The sequence below is a fragment of the Terrapene carolina genome, unplaced genomic scaffold (assembly GCF_002925995.2).
Source record: "Terrapene carolina triunguis isolate 2854851 unplaced genomic scaffold, T_m_triunguis-2.0 Scaffold42, whole genome shotgun sequence".
Classification (NCBI taxonomy): domain Eukaryota; kingdom Metazoa; phylum Chordata; order Testudines; family Emydidae; genus Terrapene; species Terrapene triunguis.
The window spans coordinates 75,593,915-75,608,671 of NW_020664393.1; the positions used below are offsets into that span (position 1 = coordinate 75,593,915).

Consider the following 14,757-nt stretch of genomic DNA (forward strand, 5'->3'; position numbering starts at 1 on the left):
GTGGTACTCAAGATATTGCTGTGGGTTGTTACATCTAAGGTATGTCTACACTGCAATTAGACACCAGTTGCTGGCTTGTGTCAACAGACTCGGGCTCCCGGGAGTCAGGCTAAGGAGCTGTTTAATTGGGGTGTAGACTTCCAGGCTTGGGCTACAGCCGGAGCTGTGGGACCCTCCCAGCTTGAGGGGACCTAGAGCCTGGGCTCCAAAAAACCCTGAACATCTACACTGCAATTAAACAGTCCCTCAGCCTGATCTTGAGTCAGCTGGCACAGGCCTACCACAAGCAGCAACAGTTAAGCTGTTGTTAAGGAAGAGCAGCCACTTCGGTGGTTCTACTATATTCTGGGGCTACTGCAGCCCCCACGGACCCCAGAATCCGAGACATATTGAAGTAGTTAAAAGCCTCTTTTCCTGCCCGTTCCTGGGCTGAGTTATATGTGCTGAGCCTCCAAGAGCATTAAACAACAGATTGGATGTAAGAAGGAGAGGAGCAAATATTCCTATTCATGTGGCTCTCTCTCCCTTGTGGAATACTGAGCTTACCTGAAACAGCCAACGTCCGCTAGAAAGCAACTTCCAGATTTAATAGAACTCAGGAGACAGTCTAAAACTGTATAATAGCAAGAGACCCTAAACCCCTTTATCAACATTTTCACTGCTACTGATTAGTAAGAAGTGACAAAGGCTTGTAATTGAGTGTAGTTGGCTCCTTCTTTAAACACTGGAAGAGAAAGGTCAAATAGCCCCTAAAACCCTTAGACAGACTCCTCACCAAATATAAACATTTCTCCCCTTAATTTTATTCTTTAGTTGGTGTTGGCTCACTACCCCATACACAGTGAGTGAGTTCACAGTTTTGGTGACCCCTCCATTAGGGCATATTAAATCCAATTCTCCTGCCCTTCAGTCACACAATAAAAATAACATTTCACAGATTCATAAATTCCCAGACCAGAAGGGACCATTGTGATTTCATAACCCCAGCATCTAAGTGTAAATGAATTTTAATCAAAACCAACCAAAATGTATCACTGTGGCAAATCAGGTGTGTCCATGCAAATAAGATCTGCTCAGGAGGTTTGTTCCTACAGTTCATCTATGCAGGATAGAAGAGAGCTCATTCCAACCTATGACTTCACTTTCTTCCAAATACTTCCTGTTGTGATATGCTGTACTGGGCTTCTAGCCTTTCTGATATCTTTAGGTAAATAGCCAGGTGTATGCTGTGGGACCAGATAGACAGTAGTTAGGAGAAAATTGTGGTTGAAGATTCCACAGACTGACCCTTTCATTCCAGGGCAGAGGAACCTGACAGACATTTCTCTGTGCTCTCCAAAGAGACCTCCAGCAAAAGAGTGAAGACTAGACTTGACTTTCCTGATATTTTTAAGTTAAATCACAAGCAGAAAAAAAACCACTCTCAAAAACAAAGACCTTCAGGTTCACTGATGCCTTATAAAGAGGCAAAATGGGGCACAGGCCCAATGTAATTTTCTCCTTTCCAATTAACCTGCAGTGACCTGGATTAAATATTGATAAGGCATTAAGAGGGTAGGTGAATCTTCCTCAAACTTCAGTAAAGGTTCACTCCAGCGTCCAGTCAGTTCTGAAAGGAGGCCAAGATGAGGTTTGTTGTCAGAGGAAGGTGAAGAGGAGGCATTTCTTATTGTTTGTGCAGAGGGTGATTGTTATTTATCTGGAGCTGTTCGTCCATCCTGAACTGTGACACCCTCATTCTTCATCCCCTCCCAAACCCAGGTGTGGTCATCAGTGCTACAGCCAGGCTGTAATTAAAGGCACATGCTTGGGTTCCAGTCAGCAGCTGGAGGGAAACCAGCACCTGTGTGGAAAGAAGAGGACTGAGCTTGTGTCCCCATTGGGCACAGAATCGTCCAGTGTCCCCGTCATGTCTCTGTGGAGAAAGAGGGGACTGCTACCTTCCTCCACCCACCGCAGACAATTGCAGTAGGGTGTAATGACTGAGGGATTAGATGGACAGGTCACCCCTGCTCCAAACCCCTTCCAAAGAGACATATAAACCTGGACAAGGCACTCAGGGGAGAAGCCCGTTTAACATTACATGTGGTGAAGCATAAGGTTAGATGAGTTTAAACATGTGTGTTGGCTCTTTGTTGTCTTAAGATCGTTTTCTGTAATTCTTTCTTACACTTGCTAAATAAATCCACTTGTTCTCAGATGGTTGTTTGCCACTGTATAGCTCTTGTGACAAGCTCCCAAAGGCAAGTGGCACTAGTGAGCCAGACCTGCATGGCAATAAGTGGTTGGTGTAGACGGGGTGTTGTACATAAACCCTGGTTACAGGGTATGTCTGCACTACAGTCAGAGGTGTGTCTGCAGCCCATTTAGATGTACTGAGTTAGCTTTATCTACCTAGCTGAATAAACTATAACAATAGCAGTGAAGCCACGGCAGCTTGGACAGCAGCATGGGCTGCAAAAGTCTTTCCAGGGCCCTGGATACATATTTGAATTACAAGCTTCAGCTTCTGTGTCATCACTGCTATTGTTACCTCAGGTAGCTAGACCAAAGCTAGTTCTGGTGTGTGTCCGTGTGCTGCAATCAGATCTCCTACTGCAGGGTAGACATATCCTGAGAGTGGGAGACTTGTAAATTTCCATTCTAGGACAGGACAGTGCCCGAGGCCCAATGCCTGAGGGGGACATTCAGAGACCAGTGAGAGCACAGAGGTGCAAGCAGCCCTGTACTTTTGATATCCTATCCGTCATAGAAACTTTTCAATTTTTCTTACATTTTCCTAGGCAGAGTGTGAAGCCCAATAACGTCTTCTTCTCTCCTAACTGAATCATGTGAATGAGATGAACCCTGTGAGGTGCTTAGCACCAGTAGGCACAATTTGTGTCTGTACTTTAGACTATTATTGTTGAAACTGAGGGTTTGACATGAAATTGTGTCAAGTTGGCCAAGCACCAAACTGCAGGGAGGCCCCCGGGAAGTGGCCTGCAGAAGTAATTTGCTGATCAGAGCTAAACCAGCAGGAGTCCGTTATATGTCCCAAGACATTTTGCATAAACCACAGCGGCCTCACGTGTCTTACAAAATCTGGGATGGCACAAGATGTTTTGCACAAAGACCAGGGAATTTTCCACAGACAGAGCTGCAAGAATTCCAACGTCCGAATTGTGGCTGGACAGTTCAAATCTCCCCCAGAAGCAGGGGTCATTTTCTGATTGGCTGTCAATGGCTTTGCCAAGAAAACAAGCCTTCAGTAACTGTATAAAACAGGCTGGTTTGGTCAAAGTGTCACTCCCTGAAGCTGAAATATCTGGACGAGAGAGACAGTGAGCAGGACTGTCATCACCTGGCCACCGAGAGCACCCCCTGTCTGGTAAGTATTATAGTAACTTCTCTCATAATCACCCTTTTAATTCTTCCTTTAAAGTCCTGGCTAGGAAGATGGCTGTGAGATCCAGAAAGAGAAGAACATAGTTGTCATTACCCCTTGAGTGAGTGAACTACCTCAGTGAACTTTCTAAGTATTTTGAGAAACCAGTTAGTGTTCTGAGAGGCTGATCTGGAGGACACGCCTTCATGCCACTTTGAATGGAGAAGTAAAAAGCTACAAGTGTTATGTTTATTCACAATGAAAAGTTGGTTATTTAAAAGCTACCTCAGTTAAAACCATCTACAGAATAATTCCAGTTATCCAAGTTCCTTTTATTGGGAAATCCTAGTTTCCAAATTCACAGTGTGTGTCCCGTGCAGCCCTGTGTTAGTTAATCACCCATTGATGAACTAACCTTAAGCCTCTGGGACCTACAATTTGGGAATATTTCTGGAGTTAAGGATAAGGACAAAGAACAAGGGAGTGTAGAGAGATGATAGAGAAGGTATTGGAGAAGAGAAAAGGTGGGGGTGAGAGAGAGAGAGAACAGGCAAGAAAGAAACAAATAAGAAGGTTAAGGTGAAGACTGAAAGGAGAAGGGTTGAGGGAAAGAAAGGACACTGGAGACAGAAGAGGAGTTCAGCGAAAGAGAGCTGGCAGGAGGGCAGGGAATGAAGGGAGGCAGACAGCAGGGTGGAGGAGAGAAAAGGGGAAGGAAGGAAGGAGAGATGCAGAAAGAGGGACTGTATCCGCATAAGACAGAAGCCTTTTTTTTGCTGCTTCAGTGCTACCAAGCACTGTCAGCCCTGGGCTCTGTAAGCGCAGGTACAGATAGTGAGCGGTGGGGCCGGTTCCCTCCTCCATCTCTGTGAGTGCTGGAATATAGCATAAAGATGATCATCTAACCACCTTTCTTCTTCTTTCTGTAATTTCTTATTGCCTTTAAGTGCTGTGTTAATCATATAAAGTATGTAATTGTGCAATAATTCTCCACTCTACACTGACAGAAAGAGGAAGAAGCTTTGAATTGGCTGGTAAGGGAAATATTGTTTCCACTATTTGAATATTTAGTTACCTTTGAATGTTTAGTAAAAGTGGCCTAAGCCCGAAGGTTACTGGTAAAATTCCAGAGAAATTGGAATAGTTGCAAAATGAGAGGTTCTCAGAGGGGGAGGGGCATGTCACACTTTCTAGGTGGGAGTGTTGAGCCTTCTAGGAATTCAGTAATTATACAGTGTCACAACGCCACTCACTCATATTTGGCCCACCTGCCCTTCCCCATCATGATGGAGGAACATCTGGGCCAAATTTGAGTTACATTGATGTTAGCTGATTTAAACCATTATCGGCATTATATGTCTAGGGCTTAATGTGTGAGAACTAATTGAATTGTCAGTCTTAGTACTTAAGTAACCTGTCTGATTTTCTCAATTTTAACCTTAGAGTTCTTTGGTTGGAGTGGCACAGGCACTCCCATGATTCCATTGTCAAACAGACTGATCTGAAATGAATAAGAATCTGCATTTAAGCATTCCTACTTCAATGCTGGTAGCAAAGTCACCTCCCCAGTATAGTAAAGAACTAGGATAAAGTTTTCCTAGGTAATAAGATTGAGATAACACCTGAAATGAATTGATGTGATTTATTATTTTTTTGGTAAATTGCAACATCACATGATGAATTAATTAATAGAAATTTCATAAACATGAGCATCCGACCACCTTTATTTTGCTCTCTGTAATTTCTTAATTGTTTTCAATTCTATTTTGGGCAATAAAACACGTAAATGTGCAAAATTCTCCACTCTGTACTTTGGCTAAGGAAAAAAGAGATTTCAATGAGCAATGCAAGTAATTGGTAAATTAAAATTATTTACCAAACATCTATTTTTAAAAGATACCTTGCTTCATAGAATTATATTTCTTTGAAATCCTCCTAGGACATCTATTGTTCTGTGTAGATAATAATCAGAACACACATTAAAATATTATTTGGATTAAAGCAATATTTGTATAGCTCAGCATGTCACATTCCCCAGTGTCCTCTGTCACCTCTCTATCTTGGTGTCTCTTCTCTCCAGTGACGCTCAGTTCCTGGCCGACCTTCAGCCATGAAGTTCCTTTACCTGCTCTCTGCTATTGTCTTCTTGGTGCTCATGGATGCCCCAGGTAAGATGTAAAAGAAAACAAGCAATGATAGAAAGGGATATGGTGGAGCCTGTACTAATGTTGCCTAGCACTTTCAAGTAGAAAAAAAAGTCTTCCTTTTCTTAGGAACTCTCGCACCTGCCACCAAGAAAAAACATTCAGATTTGACTGAATTATGACCAGTTAAAAAAAAAAATCCACGTTCCCCTCAGTGTTTTCCTCAGATCTTGCTGAGGCTTCCTGCTTGAGCCACTCCCCATTCTATCTGCACACCATGTGCCCTTCTTATAACGGGCAATCACAGAATCTAGATGTGATACAGACACACAAAGTCTGGCCAACTCCTTTCAATATACCCTTGGGTTTGGGAGAAGGTGCACAGGGCTAGGAAACAGGAGACCATGAATTGAAATATAACTTCTGCTGCTGACTTGTGTTAAAAATTCTGTGATTTTCACCACCTGACTTCTTATGAATCAGGTCTCATGTCCTACTCAGAGGTTATGCTGATGGGCACAGAACCCAGATCTCCAAAATGGCAGTCATTCATCTCAGTGTCTTAGCCCGACTGGGTCTCAAAACCTTCCACAACAACATGCTTGGCTTTGTTTTGAGAAATGATGTCATCTGGGTTTGGGACAGTGGTTGCAGCCATGACAATGCATCATGTAGGAATGCAGTTTCTATCCATTGGCTGTAGATAGTTTTGTAAAAACACAACAAATGGTCTAAGCTAAATATTCTAAAAGATTTGTCTGTGCACATTGGGGCTGCCTTTTCAAAATAGCAGGTCAGTTGGGTATAAACAAACACTGGCAATTGGTCATGAAAGAACAATTCCTGCGTGCATCTTGTGAAGAAAATCTGAGCAGAATCGCAGAGACGGGCAGGCGTTCAAACCTGGAAAGGACTCTCTCAAGCCAATCTCTTTCAAATCTTTGTAGTCATGCAACCCAGCAGTGAGGCAGTTCAACCCCACTTAGCCAAATTTCATTGATGATACTGCCTGGCACATCACTGTCAGAGCCTGAGGGAATCCAAACCACACCCCAGCCACAAAGGGAAGTAAGCAATGCAGGCAGCCCCTTGCTTTCCATCCCTTAAAGGCATGGGGCAATGAAGGCTGCCCGTGCTCAGAGCTGTGGTTCTAAAATCGGCAGCTGGAAAGTCAATGCCAATGTTTAATTAAATCACTCCATTCTCTTTTTAGAGGCTGCCATTGAACATTGAACAACCACTGAAATTGTACTGAAGCTGTGATAAACTTTTGCACTGGAAGATAATTGGGCAGACTTGGTTGGGTCTCAGTGAATGAGAAATGCCTGTCATCTTGGAATCACAACTGTAATTTACCCTGCATTGCAGAATGATGATTAAGGCTCTTTTTCTTTGCCAGGTTTCTCCCATGCTCTGGTGACCCGAAAAGGGTGTAGACGCCGTGGGGGTGAATGTCACTTTTGGCGGTGTCCCACCAATGCTAGATACCTTGACAAATGCTTTTTTGGCCATTGCTGTCAAAGGTAAGCTCAGCGTTCCATAAGGGGGACCCTGCAGTGTGAGCAGAACTGCTCAGTTCTCTCTTTTCAGTTAGGAGCTGATGAATCCTTCCGTCCTTAAAGCAGCTCAGCTCTTAGCCCTTTATTTTCCCCCTTTTGCAAACCAGGGGAGGTCATTATAAAAATCTTGGTGATGACGATGTTAGCGTTGTTCAGAATGAATGTGAATGTTTTAAGCATGAAGGTTCTTCTGTAAAGTTAATTCGGCCACCTTGCAGATCTGCAGCCGGTCTGATTCCTGTTCTGTTTGTTGCTGACTGTATGTGCCATAAGTTATAGAGGCTGTTCAGCTGGTCAAATTAATGCTGCAGCACGAACAGATCATAGAGAAACAATTGGAAGGGTGGGAGTCTTTCCAGCCTACTAAAATACCAGATTGAGGGCAAGAGATGTGATACTGGCAGCAACTTGGGCCTGCGGAGTGGGAGCCAGGGACCTAGGCTGGAGTGGCCATGCTACCAACTGCAGTGCTGATCTCTTGGCCAATTCACTGAGCATTCCCAGAGATCCATGATCTCACCAGGCAGCGCTGCTAGCATTGAACTGTTGCAGAACAGAGTCAGACTTCAGGTGGAATTGGAGTTTCCTGCATTTTGTGCAGAGTTAATTTTCTGTCACCTAAGTAAGTATGTCTCATTTTATTTTCAGTTATAGACAAGGTATGTTCGATAGAATAACTGTTTATATGAGTGTGAATTGTGCTTTTCTACAGTGTGGTCTGTATAGGCAGTTAGTTCTCCCATTTGGATACATATAACTATCCACTTAGAAACTCTGTAACACAGGGTTTTCACCGATATGTGTGAAGCCCCCCAACCCCCTCCAAACATGCTATTAAAACTCCACCACCCACCTGTGCCACAAGTGGTTTTCTGCATCTTCAGTAGATTAAAAGCTGTATTAAATTGATAGTTATATAGTTAAACACACACACAAACATATAATATTAAAAAAAGGATAATATAGGTACAACAATGAAAAACTGAATATTATTTTTCTTTTACTGACTCAGTGGGAGATTTCTTGCTGGTGATAACCCGCAGGCTCGGAGGCCCTCTGAGGTGAGTCAGGGAGTGGAGGTGGCATTCTTTCCCAAAGGCCTGCCACCTGGGGCTGAAGCCCTGTTTATTTTGGTGGACCCCCTAAAACCTGCTCGTGGCCCCTGTAGGGGGCCCTGACCCCTTGGTTGAGAACCACGGCTGTAACAGAGCATTGCAGTAGGGACTGTGGATTCCCTGTGCTTGCGTTAACCAAGAACCTCTTCATTCACCATTCAGTGAATGGGTAATTGCTCCCATGCCATTTGGTTTGAAATGAAACATATTGTCCTTATTCTGTAGGAAAACATCAAAAAATCTGATTCTCTTTTCTCTGTACAGGAGATTTTCTGACTGATTGTCTAAGCAGGATCTCAGGGAATTGGGGAGACAGCCACTTGCTTCTAAAATCATCAGATCCTGCTTCCATGGAACCGTGAAGTGCTGCTGTTCATTTGGGCTGTAAAGAACCTTGTGAGCTGGAGAAATTTAGAAGGGAGCCCTTTTAGCACCCATATAAGATTTGTTACTGTCCTTTTAATAAAAGCAAGCTGGTGTGAGAGCAACATGCTGAAATGTGTGTGTGTGTGTTGGTGGGAGGCAAGGGGGCTATTTCTATCATTCTTGTCCTTTTGAAATCCATCTTATTTATCTTTCTAAAATTAAATGTAACCCCCAAGGGGATTACCTAGATTCCTGGAGTTCTGTCTGCTGGCAGCTCAGGAAGGGGGAGCCGAGGCAAACTCAGAGTCTGCCCGGCAACCAATAGGGAGTGATATGCCACTCCCATGGAGTTCAGGAAAGGGGCGAAGCCATTTTGGAGTCAGTCTGGAGCCAGCCGGGGCAAGGGCAGGACTAGCTGTGTGGGGAGCTAGTGAGTCCCAGGCTTGCATGCAGGGTTCCCCTTGAGAACAGGCCTCTAGGGACCTGACAGCAGATCCCTCAGCTGGGTTTTTCCTTCCCCACTGATGATTCCCAATTTGTAGCGTTTGCTGGGAAATTTCCCCAGCCAGGCTGAGTTCGCCCTCCAGCTCCCTAGGTGAGACCAGTCACCACATGGTCAGCTCTGCTCTGGCTGCTAGTCCAGGGAAGCTGCCTGCTGAGTGTGTGACTAGAGGCTGGGCTAGGAGGCTACAGTTTGGATGTTAGTGTAATTGTATAACCTACACCTTGAGCCCCCCACCCCTTTGTGGTGAGGGGAAATCCTGCGACCGACGCAGCCTGATTCCTGCCTGAGGAGGATCCCTGCCAGCAGACAGTAGCCCCTCTGCAGTGACTGAGGAGTCCAGCGTCATCTTCAAACTTGGGGATCATTCACGGAGTTTGCGAGTGCACCATCTTTTAGTTAGTTAGTCAGGGAATTTGTTTGGGGGACCCCCTACTCTCTGAACGTGTCCTCAAGCCAGAGAGTGAGGGTTTGAGGATTTTATAACCTGCTGCATATTACACCTGAGGGGGGATTTACCACCTCCTCCCACTTGTGACTCCTTTTGGCTGTACTGAACCCAGTCAGCCACACTGCTAAACCACTGCAGAGAAGAATTTTGTGGTTATAGGTCATCAAGGGCCCCAGCAAAGTATATGTACCAACAGGACACTAATTTTACATTTGCTACATCAAGTCACGGGTATTTTCAGTGTGGGCACTGGTGACCCTAAAAATAGTGTTTCACCCTGTTATGTTGTATTTGTCTCCTGTTTAATATAATTATTGTGTTGAATATATTTTTATGTGTTTGTGTTATTTCTTGGAAGTCTCCAACTATCTGGCAAGTAAGTGGGGATTACTCTGTAGTTAGAATTTTCCACCCAAGCTGTCCTGGTGACCCTGCCAGGAAGGAGCGAGGGGGGTGGAGGCACTGCCAAATAATTTCATAGAAAAAAAAAGAAAGAAGATACACCCTGCTGAGTGGGTGGTGAGATCCAAAAGAACCCAGACCTGTCCATCAAAACCTGTAAGCGGATTGGCATTAAAGGAGGTAACCAGGTGGAGAGGGGCGCTACATAAACATAAAATAAAATGAAATATCCTAAAACTCCCCAATCATATGTTAATACCACTCAAGGGTATTGATAAACCATGATTCGCATATCTCAGTAGATTTCAATGTGCTCTTATGGGTAGATTTTTATTTCTTGCAGTTGTTGCAAATATGATCTGTTTCTGGTATCACAGGAACTGGGTTCAGTCCCATCTTGACTGTACAATGTGTGGGTAACCCACTCCTGGTGCTCCATTGTACCTAGACCTTCCTTTTGCTCTGAAACCTCATTGTCCACAAGCAGGAGAACAGAGGAAATCAGGCCAAGCTTTAGAAATGTAGATAGATGATGGATTATGAGTCCATGACCTCTCCCTTTCCCAGCTGTACACAGTTTATCAGCTTTCATATCCTCGAAGGGTGTATCTACACTGGGAGGTGCAGGTGGCATTTCCAGCTCAGGGAGACATACTCTCACAAGCTCTGATTGAGCTCGTGCACCAAAAATAGAAGTGTAGCCATGGCAGTGCAAGTGGCGGAACAGGCTAGCAACCCAAGTATGATCCCGTCTGAAACCCTATATGCCTCCTTCTGGTGGCTAGCTGAAATTACAGCTCTACCTCCAGTGTAGACGTAGCTTTAGGGACACTTGGCATTAGGAGGAGGTGGGGGTGGGGTTAAGATGGTTTGGGCACCTGGGGGTGGTGAGGCTGTTCGGGTGCAGGCAGAAGTTGGTAGCTGGGGAAGTAGGGGTGAGGGTTTGTCCATTCAGTGAAGACTCTGGAGGGTGCTTTGAGGCTGTGGGCATGTCAAGTGGAACTGATAGAATTGACTTCTTCCATAGGTTACATGTTGGGTGTCTCATGCTGGCTTGAGGGCTTTGGAGCAACTTCTATGAATTCGTCCCTGTGCCAAACACAATGGGTACATTATCTGATAAGTTTTCCTCTGTGAGCTTGTTCTGTGGGCCTGTCCCAAGGGTCTGCCATGATGCAGGTGGATGTGGTCAATGACTGATTGTTGTTATCCAGCGCTGGGTTACTTTTTGCTCACATTTTATTTTCAACTATTATTGGTGTCGTCATGCTGAAGAGGTCTCAACCTGGATCAGAGCCCCATTGTGCTGGGCACTGTACATGTACCTAGGAAAAGATGGCCTCTTAGAGTTGGTAAGACAACTCCCACCTGTTCATGCTCTCTGTATGTGTGTATATATATCTCCTCAATATATGTTTCACTCTATATGCATCCGAAGAAGTGGGCTGTAGCCCACGAAAGCTTATGCTCTAACGAAAGCTTATGCTCTAATAAATTTGTTAGTCTCTAAGGTGCCACAAGTACTCCTGTTCTTTTTGCGGATACAGACTAACACGGCTGCTACTCTGAAACCTAGGAAAAGATGGTCTCTGCTCCAAACGGCTTACAATCAAAATAGACGAGATAGATGAAGTATTATTAAGCCTATTTGACACTGGAAGAGCTGCAGCCCAGAGAGACAAAAAGCCCAGATTTCTCCTTTGGCCCTTTACAAATCTGGCCCAGAGTGACTTGCCCAAAGTCACACATGGAGTCTGTGGTTGAGCTAGGATCTGAGCCCTGACTTTCTCATTCTCCTCTAGTGACTGATCCATAAACCAACCTTCCTGGCTAGCGTTTTAACAAAGGGAAGGAGAGTGATCCTGGGAATTACTATCCCAGAAGTCACTTTTACCCTGGTAGATCAAAGGGTAAAAGAAGAGAGTCTCTATGGAGGGGATACTGGAACCATGGACAGGAGCAGGATGTGGGTTTGGAGAGAACAGGACTTGTCAGACATCTGACGGCTTTGTGTGATGGAGTTACCAAATGAGTGGCTGAGCAGCACGTCATTGATGTAACGTGTTGGGATTTCAGCAAATCACTTACTACAGCATCTTGTGAACTCTCACCCTGAAAGGCCAAATCCTGCTCAGCTCACTCAAGTGATCCCAGGGGCACACTGGAAGACACTTGGAACAGGCCCACATCGGACAGGCTTTTGGGAGATCAGGCAATTGATTGAAATAGCGGAGATATTTCCATTTTGTAAAATTATTCTAGTCTTCTATGGGAAATCATGGGTCTGATTCTGATCTCCCATGTGCCAGTTTTACACCTGTGTAACTAGGATGGCTTCAGTGGAGTCCCTCCTGATTTACAGCAGTCACTGCTGAGACTGAGTGATGAAGAATTCAGAACAATGTACCAAATGTGGTGCTAACAGTTAATTACCCTCACTGTTAAAAATTTACACCATGTTTCCAGTCTGAGTTTATCTACTGTCAAGTTCAAGACATTGGAACTTGTCAAACATGTGTCTGCTAGAATGAAGAGCACATTATGATTTTTTTCTTACCCATAAAGGAACTTTAAAACTGCGATTAACTGACCCCTTAACCTTCTCCTTCTTAAGCTAACTAGATTGAGCTCCTTAAGTCTATCACTTTAAGGCACGTTTTCCAATTCTTTAATCATTCTTGTGGGTCTTCACTGCACATTCTCCAGTTTATCAATATCATTCCTGAATTGTGGACAACAGAACTAGACAAAGTATTCCGGTATCAATCTCACCAGTGTGCTATACAGAACAATTTCACTTCCTTGCTCCAACACCCTACTCATCTGTTCATATGTCTCAGGATCACATGATTACTTTCCGCCATAGCATCACACTGGGAGCTCATTTACCATAGCTTCTCTATTGTGATCCCAAATCCTTTTTAGAGTCACTGCTTTCCAGGATACAGTCCCCCATTCTGTAGGTATGGACTGCATTACTTCTTGCTACATGTATAACCTCGCATTTGTCTGTATTAAAATGCATTTTTTATTGGGCTCAGTTTACCAACCAAACCAGATCACTCAGGATCTGTCCTCAACATTATTTACCACTGCACCAAATTTTGTGTCATCCATCAATTTTATCCACAGTTAAATATATTTCTCTAGTAGATGTTTTTAACATCTTCCTTAGTTACTAATGCATTGCCTCATTTGTCATGTGATATGCATACACCAACCTTCTTCTTTCCAGACACAGAAAAGAAACATGTATTGAACACTTCTGGCTTTTTCTGCATCATTATGAATTTGTTTTTCCCTCTCCAGGGAGTAATGGTCCTATACCATTTTTAGACTCTTTTCTCCCTGGAGTAATTAAAAAAACCTTTGTTATCTTGGCCCTGCCAGCCATGGAGTTTTCTCCGATGGCCTTAGTTTCTTTTACCATATTTCTGCTCTTCATTACTTCTAATCTGTATTGACTACAATCTATTTCCCCAGTGTTTTTTGGGTGTGTGTAGTGGCAGAGCACCAGCTTTGCCTCAGGGTGTGTGTGTGTGTGTGGGGGGGGTCCTGCACTTCTAGGCAGTTAGGGATTGCCTCAGAGGTTTGCTGTGACCCTCAATGTAGCCTCTCTTCCCTCCTACAGGCAAGGGTTACTTTACTGAGCCACCTTCATCACTGGCTAGTCAACGGGTTTGGTGTAAGAACCCTTTTTAGTCCCTGTCTTCCTTCTCAAGGAGCGTTTGTGTAGAGGTTGGGGGAACCCAGGCCCACCCTCTTCTCTGGGTTCTAGCCCAGGGCCCCTAAGTGGCAGTGGCAACAGGTAGTTTTCCTATACTACTGGAGCTATAGCCCTTCCCTGGACAGCCCCTCCTAGTACCCTCCTTGGTACCTGACCATGCCTATTCTCCCACCCCTTTTACTGTGCACCTTCTTTCTCCCAGTCTTCCCACAACACACCATCTTGCTCCCAGCTCCTACCAGCCAGCCTTGCTGAAGGGGCTTCCTTTTAAACTAGTCCCAGCTGGTTCCAAATGGGCTTCAGGTGATCTGATTAGCCTGTTTCCCTTGATTGCTTCTAATCAGTTCTTAATTGGTTCCAGGTGTCTTATGGAGTCTGCCTGACTTAATTGCTTGTAGCACCTTCCTGACTGCTCTGGGGGTAGTCCCTGCCCTGGTCACTCAGGAAACGGAAAACTATTCATCCAGTGTCCAGCGTGTTTTCCTTCTATCAGACTCCTGCACCCAACTGGTCTGGGTCTGTCATAATATATATATAATTTTTAATTGTTCCCTTGATTTCTCATACACACAGCTATAGGGGAGACAAACACCCTACATTCTATCCTAGAGACTTTTCTTTTGTTTTTCATGGTGGTTTTTTTCTATGCTAAAATGAAAACAGGGTTGTTTCCAGCCCCAAAGCTTGAATGTGCTGCTCTAGCAGGGTATGGGAGATATCACACCACAAGGGGCTGGGGAAGAATTCTCCCAAAGCATGAGAGGGGATACAACTGAGATAGTTGGTCTCCATTGTCTCTGTGGCAGGCACTGGTTTGGGTGATACTAGAGACCTTGCTGTGGGCTGTTATGTCTAAGGGAATGTCTACACTGCAATTAGACAGCAGTGGCTGGCCCATGTCAGCTGACTCAGGCTCCTGGGGCGCAGGCTAAGGGGCTGTTTAACTGCGATGTAGACGTCCAGACTTGGGCTGCAGCCCAAGCTGTGGGACACTCCCACCTTGAAGCGTCCTAGAGCCTGGGTTCCAGTCGAAGCCCAAACCTCTACACCGCAATTAAACAGTTCCTCAGTCTGAGACTGTCAGCTGGCACAGACCCATGCCAGGGTCTTATTGCTGTGTTAAC

At 44.6% G+C, this 14,757-nt stretch overlaps 1 protein-coding gene across 2 annotated transcripts; it reads left to right on the forward strand.

The window, feature by feature from the left end:
• The first annotated feature begins 3,298 nt into the window (after window positions 1–3,298).
• On the forward strand, window positions 3,299–8,657 carry LOC113406757 (beta-defensin 1-like). 2 transcript variants are annotated; one of them, XM_026653369.1, is made up of 5 exons: window positions 3,299–3,370; window positions 5,448–5,535; window positions 6,911–7,034; window positions 8,083–8,131; window positions 8,450–8,657. In XM_026653369.1, exons 2-5 carry the CDS (start codon window positions 5,478–5,480, stop codon window positions 8,459–8,461), a joined length of 243 nt encoding a protein of 80 aa, XP_026509154.1. In that variant the 5' UTR covers window positions 3,299–3,370; window positions 5,448–5,477; the 3' UTR covers window positions 8,462–8,657. The 2 variants fall into 2 exon arrangements, with proteins under 2 accessions (XP_026509154.1, XP_026509161.1); XM_026653376.1 differs by having other exon boundaries at window positions 8,453–8,657.
• Window positions 8,658–14,757: the final 6,100 nt, after the last annotated feature.